The sequence below is a fragment of the Centroberyx affinis genome, unplaced genomic scaffold, assembly GCF_046629955.1.
Source record: "Centroberyx affinis isolate AG114_WGS23_722 - 3 ecotype Tasmania unplaced genomic scaffold, CSIRO-AGI_Caff_v1 ptg004204l_1, whole genome shotgun sequence".
NCBI classification, from domain to species: domain Eukaryota; kingdom Metazoa; phylum Chordata; class Actinopteri; order Beryciformes; family Berycidae; genus Centroberyx; species Centroberyx affinis.
The window spans coordinates 780,290-798,891 of NW_027281952.1; the positions used below are offsets into that span (position 1 = coordinate 780,290).

General features: G+C 41.3%; 1 protein-coding gene and 2 pseudogenes across 2 annotated transcripts; all 3 read right to left on the minus strand.

Moving 5' to 3' along the window:
* Positions 1-992: 992 nt before the first annotated feature.
* Positions 993-2,667, minus strand: LOC139664227 (solute carrier family 22 member 13-like; annotated as a pseudogene).
* Positions 2,668-3,165: 498 nt separating this feature from the next.
* On the minus strand, positions 3,166-4,902 carry LOC139664228 (solute carrier family 22 member 14-like; annotated as a pseudogene).
* A 247-nt stretch (positions 4,903-5,149) lies between these two features.
* On the minus strand, positions 5,150-18,056 carry LOC139664168 (serine/threonine-protein kinase OSR1-like). Of its 2 annotated transcripts, none has more exons than XM_071542906.1 (17): positions 17,867-18,056; positions 17,026-17,138; positions 16,307-16,415; positions 15,192-15,333; positions 14,092-14,147; positions 13,519-13,628; positions 13,307-13,408; positions 12,860-12,993; positions 12,632-12,680; positions 12,468-12,533; positions 12,127-12,249; positions 10,720-10,755; positions 10,440-10,559; positions 8,911-9,016; positions 8,742-8,810; positions 7,785-7,849; positions 5,150-7,664 (listed from the first exon to the last, which is right to left on the minus strand). In XM_071542906.1, exons 1-17 carry the CDS (start codon positions 17,934-17,936, stop codon positions 7,590-7,592), a joined length of 1,545 nt encoding a protein of 514 aa, XP_071399007.1. In that variant the 5' UTR covers positions 17,937-18,056; the 3' UTR covers positions 5,150-7,589. The 2 variants fall into 2 exon arrangements, with proteins under 2 accessions (XP_071399007.1, XP_071399006.1); XM_071542905.1 differs by having other exon boundaries at positions 10,410-10,559.
* Between the last annotated feature and the right edge of the window lie 546 nt (positions 18,057-18,602).

Consider the following 18,602-nt stretch of genomic DNA (forward strand, 5'->3'; position numbering starts at 1 on the left):
GTTCTCATAAGCAAGTGACAGGTCTACTCTTGTTGAGTGTTGTATTATTTTTCTGGTAGAACAGCGATCAAAGACAGAAACGTAAAGATAAAAATGTGACAACAGATGCTGTCACAGTACATAGTTTCCTCAGGCAAACATGTTGGTTCACTCAACTACCTTGAAGGTAATACTTTACAAGACTGTCCATTCAATGGTATTTCATTTAAATTATTCTATTCAGGTTAATAAGGTTAATGTTACACACAAGGAATATTATCTGTGGAATTATTCAGACTAGAGTTTAGTTGATCTTATGCTATTATGTTCAGGCATGTTTGAGTCACTTCTGTTCTTCACGGTCACATTTCTGTTGGGAAAACGAATAAAGGTTAATGTTTGTTATTAGTTAGTATTTTTGTTATTAGGACAAAATATTGAATGGGACAGAATGTAGGCTACACTGTTTGATGCTTCCTTTACCCAATTTCCCATGGGAATCATTAAAGTTTCATCTTACCTCATCTTAATGACTAACATAGTTTCACTAAGACTGCAGGAAAAAAGTGTCTGATTTGACAGTACCACAAAGTATCAAACAGCATGCTGATTGTTACAGCACCCTAGATTGCCTTAAGTGTAAGTAATAAGCACTGTGACAAATGCAGTAGGAATATAGCTGGTGGTCCAATGCACACAACACTGGTTGCCCTCAGTGTGGACACATGAGGTGGTAAAAATAAAAAAATCATGTATCTAGACTATCAACAGTAAAACAGCACACTCTAAATATGATAGTGTAAACATTGTGAATATTTCTGCAGACATAGTCACAGCAAATGAGTGTAGAACTATACTATATGGGTTGTGATGAAGTGAAACAGTGAGTTGAAATTATCTCTGAGTCCCCATAACAAGCTCATAACATGATCCTCATAATATTGACCCGATACATCAACAAACTGTTATATCGGTCTTACCTAAATCAAGAGGCATTATCGACATGCAGCAGCTTACCTGTTGCCCTCAGCCTCATCAACTGAATCAGGTAGCTCTGCTCCCCTCGTCTCAGTAAGCAGGAAGATGAGAGCCCCACTGATCACTATAAGGCTGCTGAAGACACTCCTGGGTATGGCCCAGTGGTATATAGCCAACAGGTTGAGTAATGGAGACAACACCCCTGAAATTCCATAGCCTATGAAAGCCAAGCCAAAAGCTGTTTGCCTGAAAGAGTGAAATGTGTGCTGAACAGATGGTTTCAAATATACAGAATATATACTGTATAGATATATATTTTCATATACTTTAATTTGGCCTATCTGACAGAAGTGGGGAACAACTCCTGAATATAAAGCAAAGATCCTGAAATAGCCCAGACCAAAAAAAACACTTTCCTATGGTCACAAGGATTGTCGTAGCAATAGCACCATCTGGAATGAAATTCCAACATTTCATATATGGATACATCCTCGTGTATTAATAAACTGAGCATGAAAAAGTAAAGACATGAAACGCACCTTCAGGAAGAGCCAGGGTTAGGAGACAGATGAAACTGCCTGTCAGGAGAGTTGATATTAGGGAGATTTTTCTCCCCAACAGCTCCATACACCAGGAACAGAGGAGATGTGCTGGTATCTCAGTAACCCCAAACAGGAATTTTACCAGGAAGATGTCGAGACCAAACATTCCCACATTCAGAGCAAGGCAGTTGTTTCCTAGGTTTGATGAAAACCTTTATACCACAAAAACACAAATAAGATGCAAGAATTAGGTGAAATAAATGATGAAAAGTAAATCTACTTGCATAATGCATACTAGTATTGAACTTACCATACAAAAGTTATTACTAAGAAATATTTAATCAGGACTGGTGTGGTAAAAAGTGATTTGATTCCTCCGCTTTGGATTTTCCATTCCTGTTACCTGAAGAGTAAATCAAAATTGTTGTTGAATATCCTGAATACAAATGGAATATTAATATGCAAGTAAGTACGCACTAAATGGCACGCTCTTCTTGCGTCTGGTGTTCCACAAGGTCTGGTTCTGATTGTAGTTCTCTACCCATATGCTTACTTTAGGTCACATCCGTTGCAAACACAATAAATCATTCCATACCTATGCGGACGACACATAGCTAGCCTATATGTTTGTAAAAATTGGATCCGCTGTGACGACACTCCCACTCTGCTGGCTGGTGCTCTGTGTGTCTTGTCTGTCCTACTGGAGCCTGATGGAGTGCACCTGGGCACGGTACACAAGCCGGGTTGTAACACCACATAACAGCATAGGATACTGCTCCATGACATTTATGTACAGTACACAACGTTTCAACCTGTCGTCATCAGGTGTGGTGATTGCATTGACCCATGCGTTCGGTGGCAGTTTCAACAGTTTCAAATGAAACGGGCCCCGACGAGCAGAGAGGCCCCCAAATGCCCATGAGAATTTTTGAAAAATGTTAATAAACAGTAAGAATAATTATTGAAATGATAAAAAAAGTTATGCATTCGCCATTCATGGGTACATAGCGGTGCATAGGTGCATCCAGTGCATGATAGACCCACAACCCTGCCACAAACACCTGTCAGTAGGCCTGCAGTCAGTCAACAAGTCAAGTACACAGCAGCAGGTACACAGCACGTACACCGCAAGAGGCGCGAGCAGTTCAAACTCGATCTCGGAACCCATCCTCTATCGGTCTGACGACGATTAGACTCTGGGGGCGACGACCAATATTTCGGGGTTTCCGGTGTAGCCAGCGGACATCTGGGCCCAGACTTCCTCTTCCATGTGCCGGTCATTGTTTACAGTCCGATTAGCAACTTGAGACATGAGAGTCGAACGTTTCTCCACACAATACACAAACATCGATACTTTTTGTAGGTGTTTTAGGTCCAGACGACATTTCAGCTAATCTCTATTTAACAGATATCTGCATATGAGACGTCGTCTCTCAACTCCAACTCCATTCTCGCGTCTCCCAGTTCCATTAATTAGCTACAACCTCAGCTTGGTAGCCTCTTAACTAATGTTTAGCCTGGTGCTAGAAACCTGGGAGTTGGGAGTCCTTCTGGAGGTGTCCTGGGCCTAATTCAACAAATCATCTGTGATGGGACATGCTCACTTGTTAACCCCAGTGACATTACTGCACTTACACATTCACTCATCCCCATACCACATAGGTTGCTAGTGAATGGTGCTGCCTTTCTGATGGTCCTGTGGATCAGTGGTTCTCACCATGGGGTCTGGGGACCACCAGGGGTCCTTGAGGGGGTTCTCAGATTTGGGTCCAAGAAACAAAATCTCACCAATGGCCCTAATGTGTACTAAATTAGGGGTACTTGATATGAAAAGGGTTGAGAATCATTGCTGTAGATTTATGACGGCATAGCCTGATGTCCTCTATAGTCACCACCTGTGGGTTAGTATAATTTTTTTGACACGTGAATGGGACTTCTGCATGAATGCTCACCTAGGATTATGGCACCAAGCATTGCAACATCAAATCCTGTGTATTGGTAAATGTATAATTTTGCCAAATCTCAAGCGTTTATCATGTGCCTTTCCATGTGCTGTAATCAATTGTATGTTGAATTTACCTTCAATTTGAGGGTATGATCAACCGGACGAACACTGAAAATACAACAGCCCCTTTTATCAATGCCCCCCCTCCCCACAAACTAAAACAAAAAGTGCATTACTGTTCAATTACAACACTGCAAAGAAAGGATACCCTATACACGGCACACCATATGTAAATGAATACGAAGGCCTGGGGTCCTGCCATGACATACTGTACTAGTCTCCAGTCACGAATGACATAGACTAGACCAGCCGTGGCACAGTGTCCAATAGCTGCAATTATGTGGTTCAGACAGGTAGGAAAGCTCCTTCGGGTGATCCCAATCCACTCGGTAGCTACTGTATAAACACAAATTTTAAACATCAAAATCACTTTAGACTTAAATACAGAGCCAGACCATACAGATGGATTAAGCCATTAATGTAAAGTAACATTTTTTCAGTAGAGATCTTCATTAAAAAAGAAAATTAATCTAGGATTAGACCCGGACTAAGCTGGCCAAAAAAATAATTCTGAAATAGATATTATACCTAATACAGTAGTGTTGACAGTATATCCTCCTACTGCAACCCCGACTATGAACTGAGACACTATGTACACATATACTGTAGATTTGGAGACAAACCAGTTATTATGTTGAATATAAGGACTACTGCTGCCTGAATAGTTCTCATGCAGCCATACCTAGAGTTTAGAAGGTGGGTGAAAGACTTTTCCCAACATTTTGCACATAATCCAATGTATCACTGTTTATGTAAAGCACTTATGAGTCAGCTATAGGTACAAACATGAATGAACCGGCAAGGACACCTGCCATGAAGACCATTTGTATCACTTCAACCAGATTAGATTTGTCACAGACTAGATCAAACTGCAAAACACTGCCAAAATCAGTGGGGTAGTCAACAAATATAGTGATACTGTTGCAGATCTGACAAATCACAAGTCATACTCAGCCTACATCAGTGACTATGGTGGCTTCATACACTCTTCTCGTACACCCATCCATTCTGGCACGCTCTGGTCTCATTGAGTCCATACTCCCTGATGGCATCAATGTCCCAGTCCACAGGGACAACCATTCGACACCTACTGAAGGTCCCATCCTTCTCCCAGGGCAGAGTCAAGGTCAAGTTCAGCTGCTCATCTGTGGTTAGGTTAGGACCAGCACTGAGGATCCAGTCTGTGTTACAGTGTCGGCCTGGCTCTGACTGGAGAAAAATTAAACTAGAAAATAAAAATGTCAGTAAGAAATTCGGAAAGCTTAACCCAAGCAGGATAAACTTCTGGAATAAACCAAAGTCTCCAATGGACCTCAGAATCTCTCCAAAATCTACCATTTTCACACTGTTTCATGTGTTGAAAAAACTCATTATAACACATTATGATATTCAGGCTCAGGTAATAGTGCAAATTAATGTTTAACCATCTGACTTTATTTTTTAACTTATGTATAGTAATATGTATGTATGTGTATGTCTATTTTTAACTAATTTAAGTAAACTGAGTGTACTAATGGTTCACTTTCATAACAATTTTGTAGAAAAAAAACCCCAACTGTCATGAATCATTACTTGAATTCCATCATGTGACTTTATTCAGCTACTAAAAATCCTTTTTTGTGTGCGTGTTGACAATTTCCAATAAATGTACTGTATATAATTTTTCAAGGGATCTTTTGTATGACATCAAGTTATATAATGCTGTCACAAATGTTCCGCTTCAGTTTATGCATTTGCTGATTTACACATTTTATGATAAAAACATCATAAAAAAAAAACAAAAAACATGTAATGATTCATTTAAAAAATGTAATATTTTGCCAATCAACTGATGAAATTAATACTAATCATTCAAAGACCTCACCTTGAGGGAGAATTAGTGAACAATAAAGGGGGAAAATTTCGCAAATCTAAGTGACTATAATCTCTGATCAATAATTTTAACCACACACACACACACACACACATACAGAAAAGAATGCAATTGTAATGTAACTTGTGCCATCTGTCTTGTTACTTGTTGAGGAACAACATAACGCTGATTTTTTAAAATTCACTTTCATCAGGAAAATGAACTGGACAGGTTCCAGTGAGAACTGCATATCATATCATGACATCAAAGCAGAGTGTGTGATTACAAGCCCCCTGTAATTCTAAAATAAGCCTGTTAACATATCAATAAGGTGCCAATTGAACAAATAATTTGTGCATGATTAGTGATGCTCTAACAAAGGCCAACAGTGGAAAATACAATATAAAAAAAAAAACACAACTGAAATTCAAATTTTGTACTGCACTAGATGAGTTACCGATCGAGTTTTGCTTGCCGTAATCATTATTTACAAGTAAAATGTTACTTTTATCTGAAATGTATTCAAAAACAGTCAATGCATCGATATACTCACGTACAAACCTCATGACGTTTGTGTGACAGTGCATGGAGTTGCCATCATACGTACATTTACAATATCTTTAAATACACCATTTACAACAGTACCTGAACTAGGAGCTATAGCACAGCCCTCGCACACGGTACAAAACAACCATACAGCTATACTGGGAGTGACAACAGTGATTGGTTGGTGAGTGTTTATGAAGCACAGAGACTATAGTATCATCAAAACAACTTGCCTAGTAATGAAGACTGAGAAGTAAGAACCAGCCTCTGGAGACTTTTAAGCTATATTTCACTTTGGTGGAATAGTTTCAGTTTGGAGCGTGCACAGCTCTACAGAAGTTCATTAGCAGTCAGCCTGTAACATGAGCTGCCCCGGGCTCTTCAGTCACCACCAGCATTCAGGATTCTCCCTCGGCTCTCCATATCAATAACTGTAAACAGGCAAAATGACCTCTTGAAAAGTTAGATCAGGGGCTCAGAATGAAAAATAAGTATTACCTGCGTCTGTCTGTAGGTGCGTTTAAAGTATGATATTTTCACAACATACTGACTACGGCTCCCTAGGGCAGCCAGTTTTCTTGGCTGACCACTCATGTAATCCTATAGAGGTATGTGCACCCAAAAAAAAAAAGTTAAAGTTCAACCCAAGAGAAATATAACTAGAAACCAGTGGTCACAGACAATGAAAAGAAAATAACTATTGCATAGTACAATTAGGTAGGTCTCAATCTAGGAAAATAATCCTGTCTTTGAAAAGCTCTGCAAAAAGCAGTTACGGGACAGAGCAGTTACAGTTGTTTTCTGTGTTTATATATGGATATGTTCAGCAGTGCACTCAGAGTCTAAACTCTTTGGTTACGTCGTGACAAAACCACCACACACTGATACTGTGGAGGAGGATAATCATAGCACTGGCTAGGGTTGCCTTGTACAGGAGTCTTGAAGTAGTCTTTTTCTTTGTATTAATTAAAAATCAATCTCAATTTACAGCATTAACTAAACTGTAACTGCGTTGCAGTGTTTTTATTAGGTTGTCTATGAGTTATCATTTATGTTTCTATTTATGTCAGTGTTAAGAGGGACTTGGACGTCTTGGATAGCTATACACAAAATACAACCAATAATCACAGATGGACTCAATTTTTCAGCAATCACACTGGTAAAATCTATACCTTTGCTAACTAAGGCTGACTTTACACTTTACAAATTCATAGTGTAGCGTAAAGTGCCAAATAAAGGTGGCACGACACTCTTGTGAGTTTTGTGGCACAGTTGATTTAAAAAAAAAAAAAAGGCAATCACTTCCAGTACTGGCAGGAGATGGTTTGGATTGTGCTTATGTATGAAGAAGAAGGAAACAGAAAAGAACGAGTAATTAGAAGTTGATGTAGTTGATTGCGTCTGTTCTCCCATTCCTAAGCGCACTGTAAACTTTTCAAGTGTGATTCCTGTGTTGAACTGGGCCCAATCTCAATGTGGTCCACGTGCATCCTGCAGTAGGTTTCACACTCCTGCCGGCTTGACCTCTCCTCCTCCTCTCTTTGGCAGTAGTGGTTTCTTGGAATTGAGTACTATGCAGCTGTGCAATACCATTTGTTGCTGTCCTTTGTTGCTGGCTCTCCTTGAGTTAACTGATGCTGAGCTGCGCAAATCCCATGAGTTTAACATCATCGGGAATTTCAGACTCATCCAAGCCAGATGCCTGACAGGGGAAGGAGCAACCACAAGACTTCAACACAAAAGGATGCTCATATATTTGCATATTTTTTATAAACTAGGACAGAACTAAGCATTTACTATATTATTCAATCTCTGTACTTACCAGTTTAAAGGTCACATTTTTATTGTTTTGAGGATCATCAACGATCTTCTGCAAATTGGCAGCAACTACACAGAAGATAAAAGGAAAGTAAGAGGACCATGTCAGATGACACTTCCGACATGGCTGTTCATGAACACACTTTGGCTCCAACACATGACCCTCTGGTTGAGAGACGTCTCCCTAACCACTAAGCCAGCCTGCCACCTAATCAGGCACTTAACAACTGATGTGCAGTGCTCCCCAACACAGCCAATGCAATGATTTAAGCAGACATATTCAGAGACAGCTATACAATCACAGAATTAAAATTGGATCACTAGACATTTCTGCCAAAGCAAAATGATCATTTAGTTGTCAACTATTAAACTAATCGCCAACTATTTTGATAATCGATTAATCGGTTTGAGTCATTTTTTAAGAAAAATAAGTAAAAATTCTCTGATTCCAGTTTCTTAATTGTGAATATTTTCTGGTTTCTTTACTCCTCTATGACAGTAAACTAAATATCTTTGGGTTGTGGACAAAACAAGACATTTGAGGACGTCATCTTGGGACACTGATCGACATTTTTCATAATTTTCTGACATTTTATAGACCAAACAACTAATCGATTAATCGAGAAAATAATCGACAGATTAATCGACAATGAAAATAATCGTTAGTTGCAGCCCTAAAGAGCATGCATGCTCAGCATGCAAACCCTGCAAACCCTGCAAACCCTGGATTAATAGAGGTTAAAAATGGTCTGTGTTTGTGCCTACAAATGTAAAACAGAGGGATTTTGTAAAGCAAGCTATGTAGGCTAGTAAAGATCATGTGAATGCCACTGTTGGCTATATAGCACTTTTATTAACAGCATTCTTCTGTTTGTCATGCATTTTCTTAACCCTTATCACACTACAAATATCTGTGCTGACAGTAAGACAGGATCAGTGATCTTGAAAATTGGCTACTTACCAATGACTAAGTCCCTCCCATCAACCAGACCTGCCGAGACCAACTCCTGCGAAACCCCGTCAGCCGAGTCTGAGTCGGAGACGTGGGCAGGGAAAGCCAGAGAGGAGGACATGAGATCGGAGACTTTTAGCGCACAAGTGAACAGACAAACCTAGGTGATGCAACTTACCTCTGCCGGGCATGAACTCAAAACGGATGTCATTGAGTTCCTTCTTCAGATTCCTCAGCCTCAGAACGAGGCTGATGGGAATGTTGGCGTTCGCTGCAGGCGGGTCCTGCAAGGGCACAACGGTAAAGCGGTTACTATGCAGCACTTGTGGTTTTGAGCGTACAAAAAGAACAAAGAAGGGGGATGAAGTTCAAGTCAAGTTCAAGTTTGTTTATTTATATAGCCCTTTATCACAAGCATGTCTCAGAGGACTTTACAGAGAATGAGCCAAACTAGATCTAACTTATCAAAAATCAGTGGTGAACAAAAGCGGAACAGAAGCGTCCTTTGTGGTCCTTGACTATTCCTCCCTCCTTGTTGTCCACGGTGACACCCTACACCGGGTGTCGTTCCTATGACAACCTTCCTGACAACCATAACAGTGGTGACCGAGTTGGTGTTGTTGCCCCATGCCAAATCTGGATGTTCACCCAAGGCTTCTTATTGTGTTTATTCTGTGTGTTTTGTTTATTTTCCATTTTGTCATCTTCTATTTTTAGCCCTGTGACAGCAGGGCTGGATGGCATTGTCACTCACTCGCTCTGTTCACCACTTTGTGTCACACGGCCCGCAGGGAGTTAGACTGCAGAGTCTCAAGCGGGAGACCCGAGTTAGATTCCCAGCAGAGATGCTTCAACAAAATTAAATGTCGTGGGGCTGTCAGACTCTTAGCCTTGTTTTTCCTTAATGAGGTTTTCATGGGAGTTTTTCCTTATTCTCAATGAGGGTCTAAGGTTGGGTGTGTCGCTTTCATTTGTTGTTTTCATAATGTGGCTTTGTGACGCTCTTGGAGAGTGTAACTGTAATTAAGGGCTAAGCAAATAAACCTGACTTGATAAAGCAAGGTATCTGCAGGTTTCAGAAAGCCAAATTGAGGACTTTTTAATATCAGTTAAATGCTGCCTGGAATTGCATTTAAGCCCCATTTAAAAACCAAAATAAATAATATAAAGCTGGCAAAACCAGCCCATTTCTCACTACACATAGCTACTGAAAGCAGCTAAACTAACTAAACTAAATGGGCAGTGTGAGAAAAAGGACTGTATAAGCACTGTATAACTAACACTGTTATGGATTAATGCAGCACAAAACTGTCATTGCTTGGTGACAAAAATAGTAACTGTATCTATGGCATTTTAATACTTTTTAAGGTCTTAAATTCAGATTACTTTTTTGACCAAGGACCGGCCACAGGCCAACAGCATTTTCCTCCTTGGCTGTACCTTCAGACCTTGATAATTGTGTCTGATTGCTGTAATTAACTGTTTTTTCTTTTTTCACATTTTATTCCTGTGAATATAATTGTTACATATTGATTGTATTCAATTTCTACTTATTTTATTTACAGTTTATTTATTGTTGTTAATGTATTTATTTTTAACTTTCCAAAATGTGAGGCACTTTTTAACTTTGCTTTTGAAAATCACAGTGTGCAACTTCTGTCTTTATTTAGTTTGTACCTGTGCAGTGGGTCCATGTGCGGGGCTGGCTGACTGGATGGGGACCTGTAATGGAGTGTCTCCTCCTGTCTGGCCAACATTCGCAAGGCTCTCCTGTGCTGGACCAGGAGGCTGCAAAAGAGCGGAAGAACCGTCCGCGGGCGGGAAAATCTAGGGCGTACGACACATCAGACAAATCAGTGGGAGTTTTCAGAGTCACATCAGTGGAAAAAAAAAGAGGACACACGTCAGATAATCATGCAGATCTCTATATCAAGGCATTACAGATGAATCAAGATTTTCTAGTCATGTCCACTACAATTAGACTCACCTCCAAATTCTGAGATCCGTCCTTCACTCTGGGTGACTGCAGAATGGACATGACAGATTGTCAGGATTAAAAAACATGCAACGCTGCTTTTATCCCCCCAAACTACAGACTGTTGGAATATCATAGGATTGAATGAATTTGACACATGGCGGCTTTGACCACAGGCTGAACTGAAATCACAGTCGAGATCACAGAGAGAGTAAAATCCCACATCCAAACATGAAGCATTAGCATGAACACACACTGCAAGATAATTTGAACCAGTGAAGTGCACAAGTTGCCGTCTGATCCAGTTGCCAGGCTGTTTTTCATGATGAGTGTGTTCTGACAAACACCCCCAATTCTCTAAATTTATACGATTTCTGAGGCTAAGCCTGGTCAAATCAATTCTACTCATGGTGAGGCCATGCCACACCCCTAAATAAGTTTAGCGTTTATGCTTTTCAGACAGTAACTTTAAACCCACAATGATAATACTGTATGTCACCATGGCTATGTTATGGGGCAATGGTCCATATTCACAATGCATGTCTGCACATTTAGATACAATTTTTGTAATAATTGGTTCTGCTGTGCCTTGAAAATCCTTCATTATTCATGCATTTACTGCCATTGAGACCAAAGCAGTGTGGACCACAGTATCCAACAGCGACATCTGCTGGTGAAAATGAATACTGCTCGCAATGAAGAAAATACTGGGTGTGTCATAAGAAGGTATGCAATTTTTAATAATAATAAACACAGCTGTATAATTTTTTTATTTTTAACTTATTTAGTAATTTCAACAAAATAATTCAACATTCAGGTGTACCTGGAAACATGAAAAATACTCAATAATACAGTTAAATATAAAAAGTGTACACCTAGTTTTGAAACACCCAATATTATGGAAGCATCGCATCATGTCAGCAGACCTACGACTTCAGCTAACCATAACACCATAATATCAGAATACCCTGTCTAAAATGTTAGGAGTTAGCTACAATAGCATGTAAGCTGAACACCTCAAATTATTTTGTTCATGCCACTACAAACTACGACCTTTGCGCTGCCTTTTTCTCCTCATTTACCGGGAGTCTTTGTTGGTCTACAAGTAAGCTGATTCGAATTCAAGTTGTCAGATACAATACAATCTAAGTGAATGGAATTTAGTTCCCTTGCATTTAAAAAACATCAAGTTGTGCACGTTACTTATTTAGGTACGTTTATTCCTAACGCGCATTCCCAAACCCCCAACCCCACTTCTCCCACCACCCCTCCCCAGCAGCTGTTACCACCTCAACTAACAAATTTCCAGGAAACCCTGCAACCGTAACTCTTCATTCGTTTAAGAAATCTTGCAGTGTGCGCCCAGCCTCAGAGAGTAAACTAGATTGAGTGGGGAGAAGCGAGCATGCCGAGCCTCACCCGGAGAGCTGCCACAGCAGCCTTGCCCTCCTCGCTCTCCTCGTCCAGCTCGTCGTCACTCCACTCCCACTCGCCGTCCTCCGTCTTGTGGAGTCGACCGCTCGAGCCTGGCACACGACGAACCTACGCAATGCATAAAAAAAAAACATTAAGACCTAATAAACATTCATTCATTTTCTCTCTGCTTATCCTTTTCAGGGTCGTGGGGGGCTGGAGTCTATCCCAGCATGCATTGGGCAGAAGGCAAGCAAACACCCTGGACAGGTCGCCACAATATTACAGATAAAAATAAAATGTTTGACTACAGTGCATTCACAGTGCATTACTAATGGGTGTCAAACCTTTTTCGATCGTTCCGTTATTGTTGGGCCCTTCTGTAGGAGCCTCTCCTGCAAGTACTCATTGTTCTGTAACAGAAAGACAAATATTTTTAAAGACGCTGTTTGAAACACAAGAAAAAAAAAAGTATTTTTATTTTATTTTGTATTAGTGACATATGGCTCACCTTGGCTTTTGTGAAGAATTTGTGCTTCAACAATTCAGCGGCAGTTGGCCTGAAAAGGAGAATAAGACAAGGCTCTTTACTAAATACATCAGCAAACATCACATCCCAGACCACTGCGGGATCCAATGGAAAACAAAGGCAAAACAAGCACATCCTGAACTTGGCATAAAAGAATGGAGCAACTTATATCATGCCGTCTTTACGGAGTGGGTTTGGGCACTCACTTACCTTTTCTCCGGATCCTTCTGTAAACACAGGGAGAGCATCTTCCTGAAGGACTTGCCATACTTCTTCACCATCTCCTTGTCCGTGATGCCCGTCTCCAGACAGGGAGGGTCATTCTGCAACGTCAGCATCAGCACCTGCAGACACGCAAACATCAGCACCATTCAGGTCAAAGCTGATGGAGCCTTGTCAAAGCAATCAGTCAAAGATGATTGACAATTTAGAGCCGTCGGTATCAAGAGCCAAATTCAGGTCAGTCTGTCAGGTGTCACACACTTGACACTTGCTACTGTATACCCGGACACTATCAAACTTCATTATGGTTTACAGCACTTGAGAAAAAGAATGATCTCCAAATAATGCCTGTTCTTTATTGAGCAGTATCTACTATTTGTTTTATTACATAGATGCCTTACTGTTGGGCAACAAAGTAAGAGCAAAGAAATTTACCTTCATCGGTGGGTATTTGTGATATGGTGCAGCGCCAGTGGCCAGTTCAATGGCTGTTATCCCAAAACTCCAGATGTCGGCTTTGAAATCGTAGCCCCGGACCTGCGGAGTAAAAATAGAACAAAGTGTTGGTCATCCCATTATCACCTAATTACATTACAGAGTGGAAACAGAAGGACAGGAGGAAACGGTCTGCAGCACAGGTCACCCACCTGCTCCATGACCTCAGGGGCCATCCAGCATGGCGTCCCCACAAACGTCTTCCGAACCTTGTTCCTGGTCATGTCTCCTCCAGCTGCTAGAAAGGCACTCACACCGAAGTCTAGGCAGACAACCAGCAGAATGAGTGCGTGTGAAAGTGAGAGTGTGAGTGAGTGAGTGAGTGAGCAAGTGAGTGATAGAGAGAGATAGAGAAAGACAGAGAAAGAGAGAAGGGGGCAGAAAAAGGAAGAGACAGAGAGAGAAGGAGGAACAGAAAGAAAGGAAGAGAGAGAGCAATTCAGAGAAAACATATTAGATTAGCTAACAGGATTCAGAGAAATCAGAGGAACAAACAAAAAAAACATTGTTCTCCCACCACCGGACTTGTGATACCGGAAGTGCAATATAGTTTGTTTAGGTAAATAATTTGAAGCAATGAAAATTAACTGAAACCTAGACAGAAACTGCCTAAAGAGTAACTAAAGTGGGTTATTATGTAGCAAGCCACTGAAAACATATTAAACCTTCCTCTCATTTCAAAGTGTAAGAAGACGGCAGATGGAGAGAAACTGGAAACACTATACCTGCAATTTGCACTGAACCATCATCCCCAAGAAGAATATTTCCAGCCTTCAGATCCCTGTGTATGAAGAGATAGATGAGTGACTCATAATCTAAACTATCATCTACACGTAATATGTATAATCAACAAGTCAGTGACTGAACTAACAGAGGAGTGGCTAGTCTCTACAAACCAAACTAACACACATCCTTTACTGCTCCACACACCAACATGTTAAAGCGGCGCCTCTGATAGTCTGCCAGATCTTAATCCACCCCTTCTCTGTTTGCATACATTGGCAAACTATGGTTGACGGAAGGGAGTGGATTATCTCCCCGGCAAAGCACCGAGTGCACATATGACCTGTTCTCAAAATGCTCTGATACCCCACCTACCCCCAACCTCCACCCTCTCCCATGCCTGATTAGATGTAACCAAGTTAGCCACAGCATCTGATCTCAATCAGCAGCCACTCTCCTTGTTTACTGAAGCACTGCCCCCGTTTGCGCGAAAACTGTGTACTTCACCAGACACAAGATGGGTTTTGTTCACACTCAAGTGTATCATCAAATCAAGCGGTTATTCAGTTGGGCTTATCCAAGTGAAATATATCATGATAGCACAGTCCATCACAAAAATACTCCATTCGTCTTTTGCAAGAAAGTAAATGTCACATTAAGCCACAACAGTATGGCTAAAACAGACAAGGCCATAAATGAGGAGTCTGTTAATTTGAAACAATTACACTTGTCATACAACAGGGCACAGAGGATATAGAGAGGCCTTTATCCTCCGTCCCATGTCTCAGTGGTGGTTCACAGTGTTCCTGGGAGGAACTGTTATGTAAAACAAACCTCCTCAATAATGCATTTCCAGTGTATTAAATATTGAAGGACCTAGGTCGACGTGAAAACCAGAGGGCTAGCTCAAACTGTAACATTCAAATGCGGAGATGAAAGACTCTGAAAGAGTGCCTGGGTGAGTTGAGAAGTGAGACACTAGTAGGAGATGGGTCATAGGGGCTACCATGATTCAAACTGCACTAGCCTGAGGTACATTGGTAAGAAAGCATGGCCCTCTAGCCTAGTTAGGCATCCCCAGCGAGACAATCCCCGGCCTCACCGATGAATCTGCCCATTTTTGTGCAGGTACTCCAGCCCCTCCAAGACTTCTTTCAGAATGCTGGCTATGCTGGCCTCATCCAGCACCCCGGTCTTGTGCTCCCCGCGGGAGATGATATGCTTGATGATGTCCAGCACTGAGCCTGAGAGAGAGTGTGAGAGTGGATGAGTGGAGTCTCCACATAGTGAAGCAGTTATAGAAAACTATGGGATATGAGTGTGGTAACCCATGGTGTTTATGATTAAAAAGGAAAAATCCCCCTTTGGACACTCTTACACTGTTAAAGCTCATCCATCTGTGATGTTCAATGAATTCCAAGAGCTATTTTGTGACTTGCCTTGTCTACTTCTACTTCAGTTAGTGATTTCCTACATTTCCCAGAATGCCTTTCGACAATCTCCAGCGAACGGATGTAAACTTGTTGCATTCAGATGTTGGTTATATGTATAGATGGAGAGAGCAATAGCAATAGTGAGAGCACAGCAAGAGTTTTTCCGGTTGAGAAAAACTGACTCATAACGCAATATGTCTTGTCGCTGCATTGCATTCTGGTCTTTTGAGGATAGTGACAGTGGTATCTCTGCCTCTTCTACGCTGGATTTTTCCCTGTATGAATGTTGAACGTTGGTGCAAAATGGTGAGTTTAGAAGGAAGCCCTTGCTTTTTAATTTGAAGTGTTTTAGAGTGGATGTTTCATGAAATAGTCACTAACCACATATTGAGTATGTATGTGTAAGCACTCACTCACACACAAATCACAGAAGTCTCTGTGATAATGCCCCCAAGGGAGGACGTGGGTGTGGAGACACGCCCATTATAGTTGGCAGCATTACATGCCAGGAAAGGGCAGGTGAGAAACCAAGGTGCAGCCGCTAGGAGAGTCTTGACATTCATCACCGTTAACACTATTTAACCAGGAATATGTTGACCAGCTTTCTGGTGGGTTAATCTGATAAATACCAACATTCAGTCCAAGTTAAACCTTAGCTCATTAGAGATATGTGAGATGGGAGATAGGCCCAAGAAAGTCAAGTCAAAGTCAAGTTCAAGATAAGAGTTAGCCAAGTCAAAAAGTCAAGTCAAAAGCAAAGTTTCTTCAGCAGTACAGCACTTACCACCACTGAGTAGCTTCATCACCAGCCAGAGTTCATCCTTCACCACAAAGGAGGTGTAGTAAGAGACAATGTTTGGGTGGTGGCACTGGCTCATAGCTTGGATCTCTTTCTGCAGTGCAGGGTAAAAAGTTATAGAAAGAGTAGAAGAGTAGATGGAGGGAAACTGAGCAACAGAGTAATTGAAGCTCTATATCACACTTTGAGATGCAAGTGACAATGTGTGAAACTCAGTCACAGCCCAACTAGAATATGTTCCTGAGATATTTTAATATTACCTACATTCAGCTCAGTAAAACCTTACTATAAGTACAACTTGAACTGAACAATGCAATCTCTGCTATCACCCTGGCCCCACAGTTACAACCTAGCTGTAGTTATTACCTCTGTATCTTAAGTTAGCACATTTCTTCCCTTGATGTCCTGTTAAGATCACCCTAACCTAATTCAGGAGTGAGCAGTGCCTCAGACTGTAAACTGGGGAGTGACCTGGGTTATGTCACTACTGGGCCACAGAGCCAAGATATCCTTAATTAAGCTGACAGGCATGGGTGAATCCAGGGCCTTGGCAAGTTATATAAGCTCTGGGTAGCTGGTGGTGGTGGTGGTATCCAGCTGTTGGTCTGTTCAAGACTGATCTGACCCCCTCCCTCCTTCTCCTATCATCAACACACACCATTTGAACCGCAGGCACGACCTCACAGCTAGCCACTGACACTTACCAAGAGCTCATCCATGCTAGTTTGACACTTTTCCAGGTTTATGCGTTTGATGGCCACCTTCTCCTTTCTGGGCTCACAGTAGGCTGCCTGGACCACTGCTGTGGCTCCACTCCCTAAGATCAGCAAGAGAAGAATGAGAGTTGGAGTGAAACCACCCCACTGAAAGATCATGTGGAGCCTTTGACTGATGGGAGAAATCAGTCAGATAATGCCAGCTTGATTGAATCCACTTTGTGTAGCATGTGAACAGACGGTTTATCAACAAAGCATGCATGAGTAGAAACTGCTTTGTAAGATCAGGGATTGAGATCATTTGCCATGTTATGTACAATATTGGGATTTAGGCATACGATCTCAATTTAAACTACAACATACATCAATTCAATTTGCAGTTGTATATAGCATCCAACCTGCTCTTTTTCATGATCATCAGTCACATGTTATCTGGTCTGATCTAAAATATGCATGACTCACTAAGCCATATCATACCTCCAGCAAAAGAGCACCACCCACTTCAACATTTCACCCTTCAGTCTTCATGCCCTGTAAGCTAACTTGCGTTAGCTAGCTATTTAGCTTAATGCTAATTAGCTAAGAAACTGTCTGGCTTTGGCTCGCTAGCTTGCTGAAATAGTCGGTCATTTCTGGGCTAGCACTGAAAACATTGCAGAGTGATAATTCTGCATTGCCAGTTACAGAGTACAGCTGGCCTGCTGATAGCTAACATTACAGACTAATGCTAGTTGGCTAGTGGCAGCCTGCTGTCGCGACTGCTAGAAGGACAGGGGAGGGCTAGCTAGCTAACGTTACCTAGAATGCTAACATTAGCTTAGCTACTCACCTATCACCTCATTGAGAACATAGTCATCCTTGTTGATTGACCAGGGTTGAGAGCACTGGTCGTCTGCCATTGTTTCACTGTTTGGACACTGTGAACAGTGTTGTTAAATTCAAAGAGTTAAGTTTTCTTGAATAATAAGGTTGTGGTCACTCCATTCGGCTCCGAGGATGCTTGCTGCTACTCCGCTGACAATTCCTGCTGTTACTGTCAACAGAACTTTACGGGCGCCTGACGCATTACGTAACGCAGGAAGAGGAATAAAAAAGCCGCCATGTTGAGTGTGGCAATATGTGCAACCTATATTCCCTACACCTCAGAAACAAATAAAATACTAGTATGGTTGCCTGTGGACTGCACATGCCAGGTCCATTTAATAATTCGTGAAACCACAGTTCAGCTCAGTAATAACACTGGTCATTTAGTCTGTACAAGAGTGAATAATTGGTATTTTTATTATTACAAACGGAAACTGTGCTGTGCTATATAGTTTACTCAGTAGAGGGCGCAAATGACTCTTTCCTTTTAATCTTGCACAAAGCATTTTTTGTCTGTGACAAAGAAGTCCCAGTGATGCACGGTGAAATGAAAGCTACAGTGAGGAAATATCAGTGGAAGCACATAGAAGAATTATAGGTAGTCAGTCTACTTGGCCTACATAGATTACGGCCGAAAATAGGCCTATTATAATAGCTTATGTGTATGCTAAGGCTCTTTGATCAGGGTTCACATGGTTCAT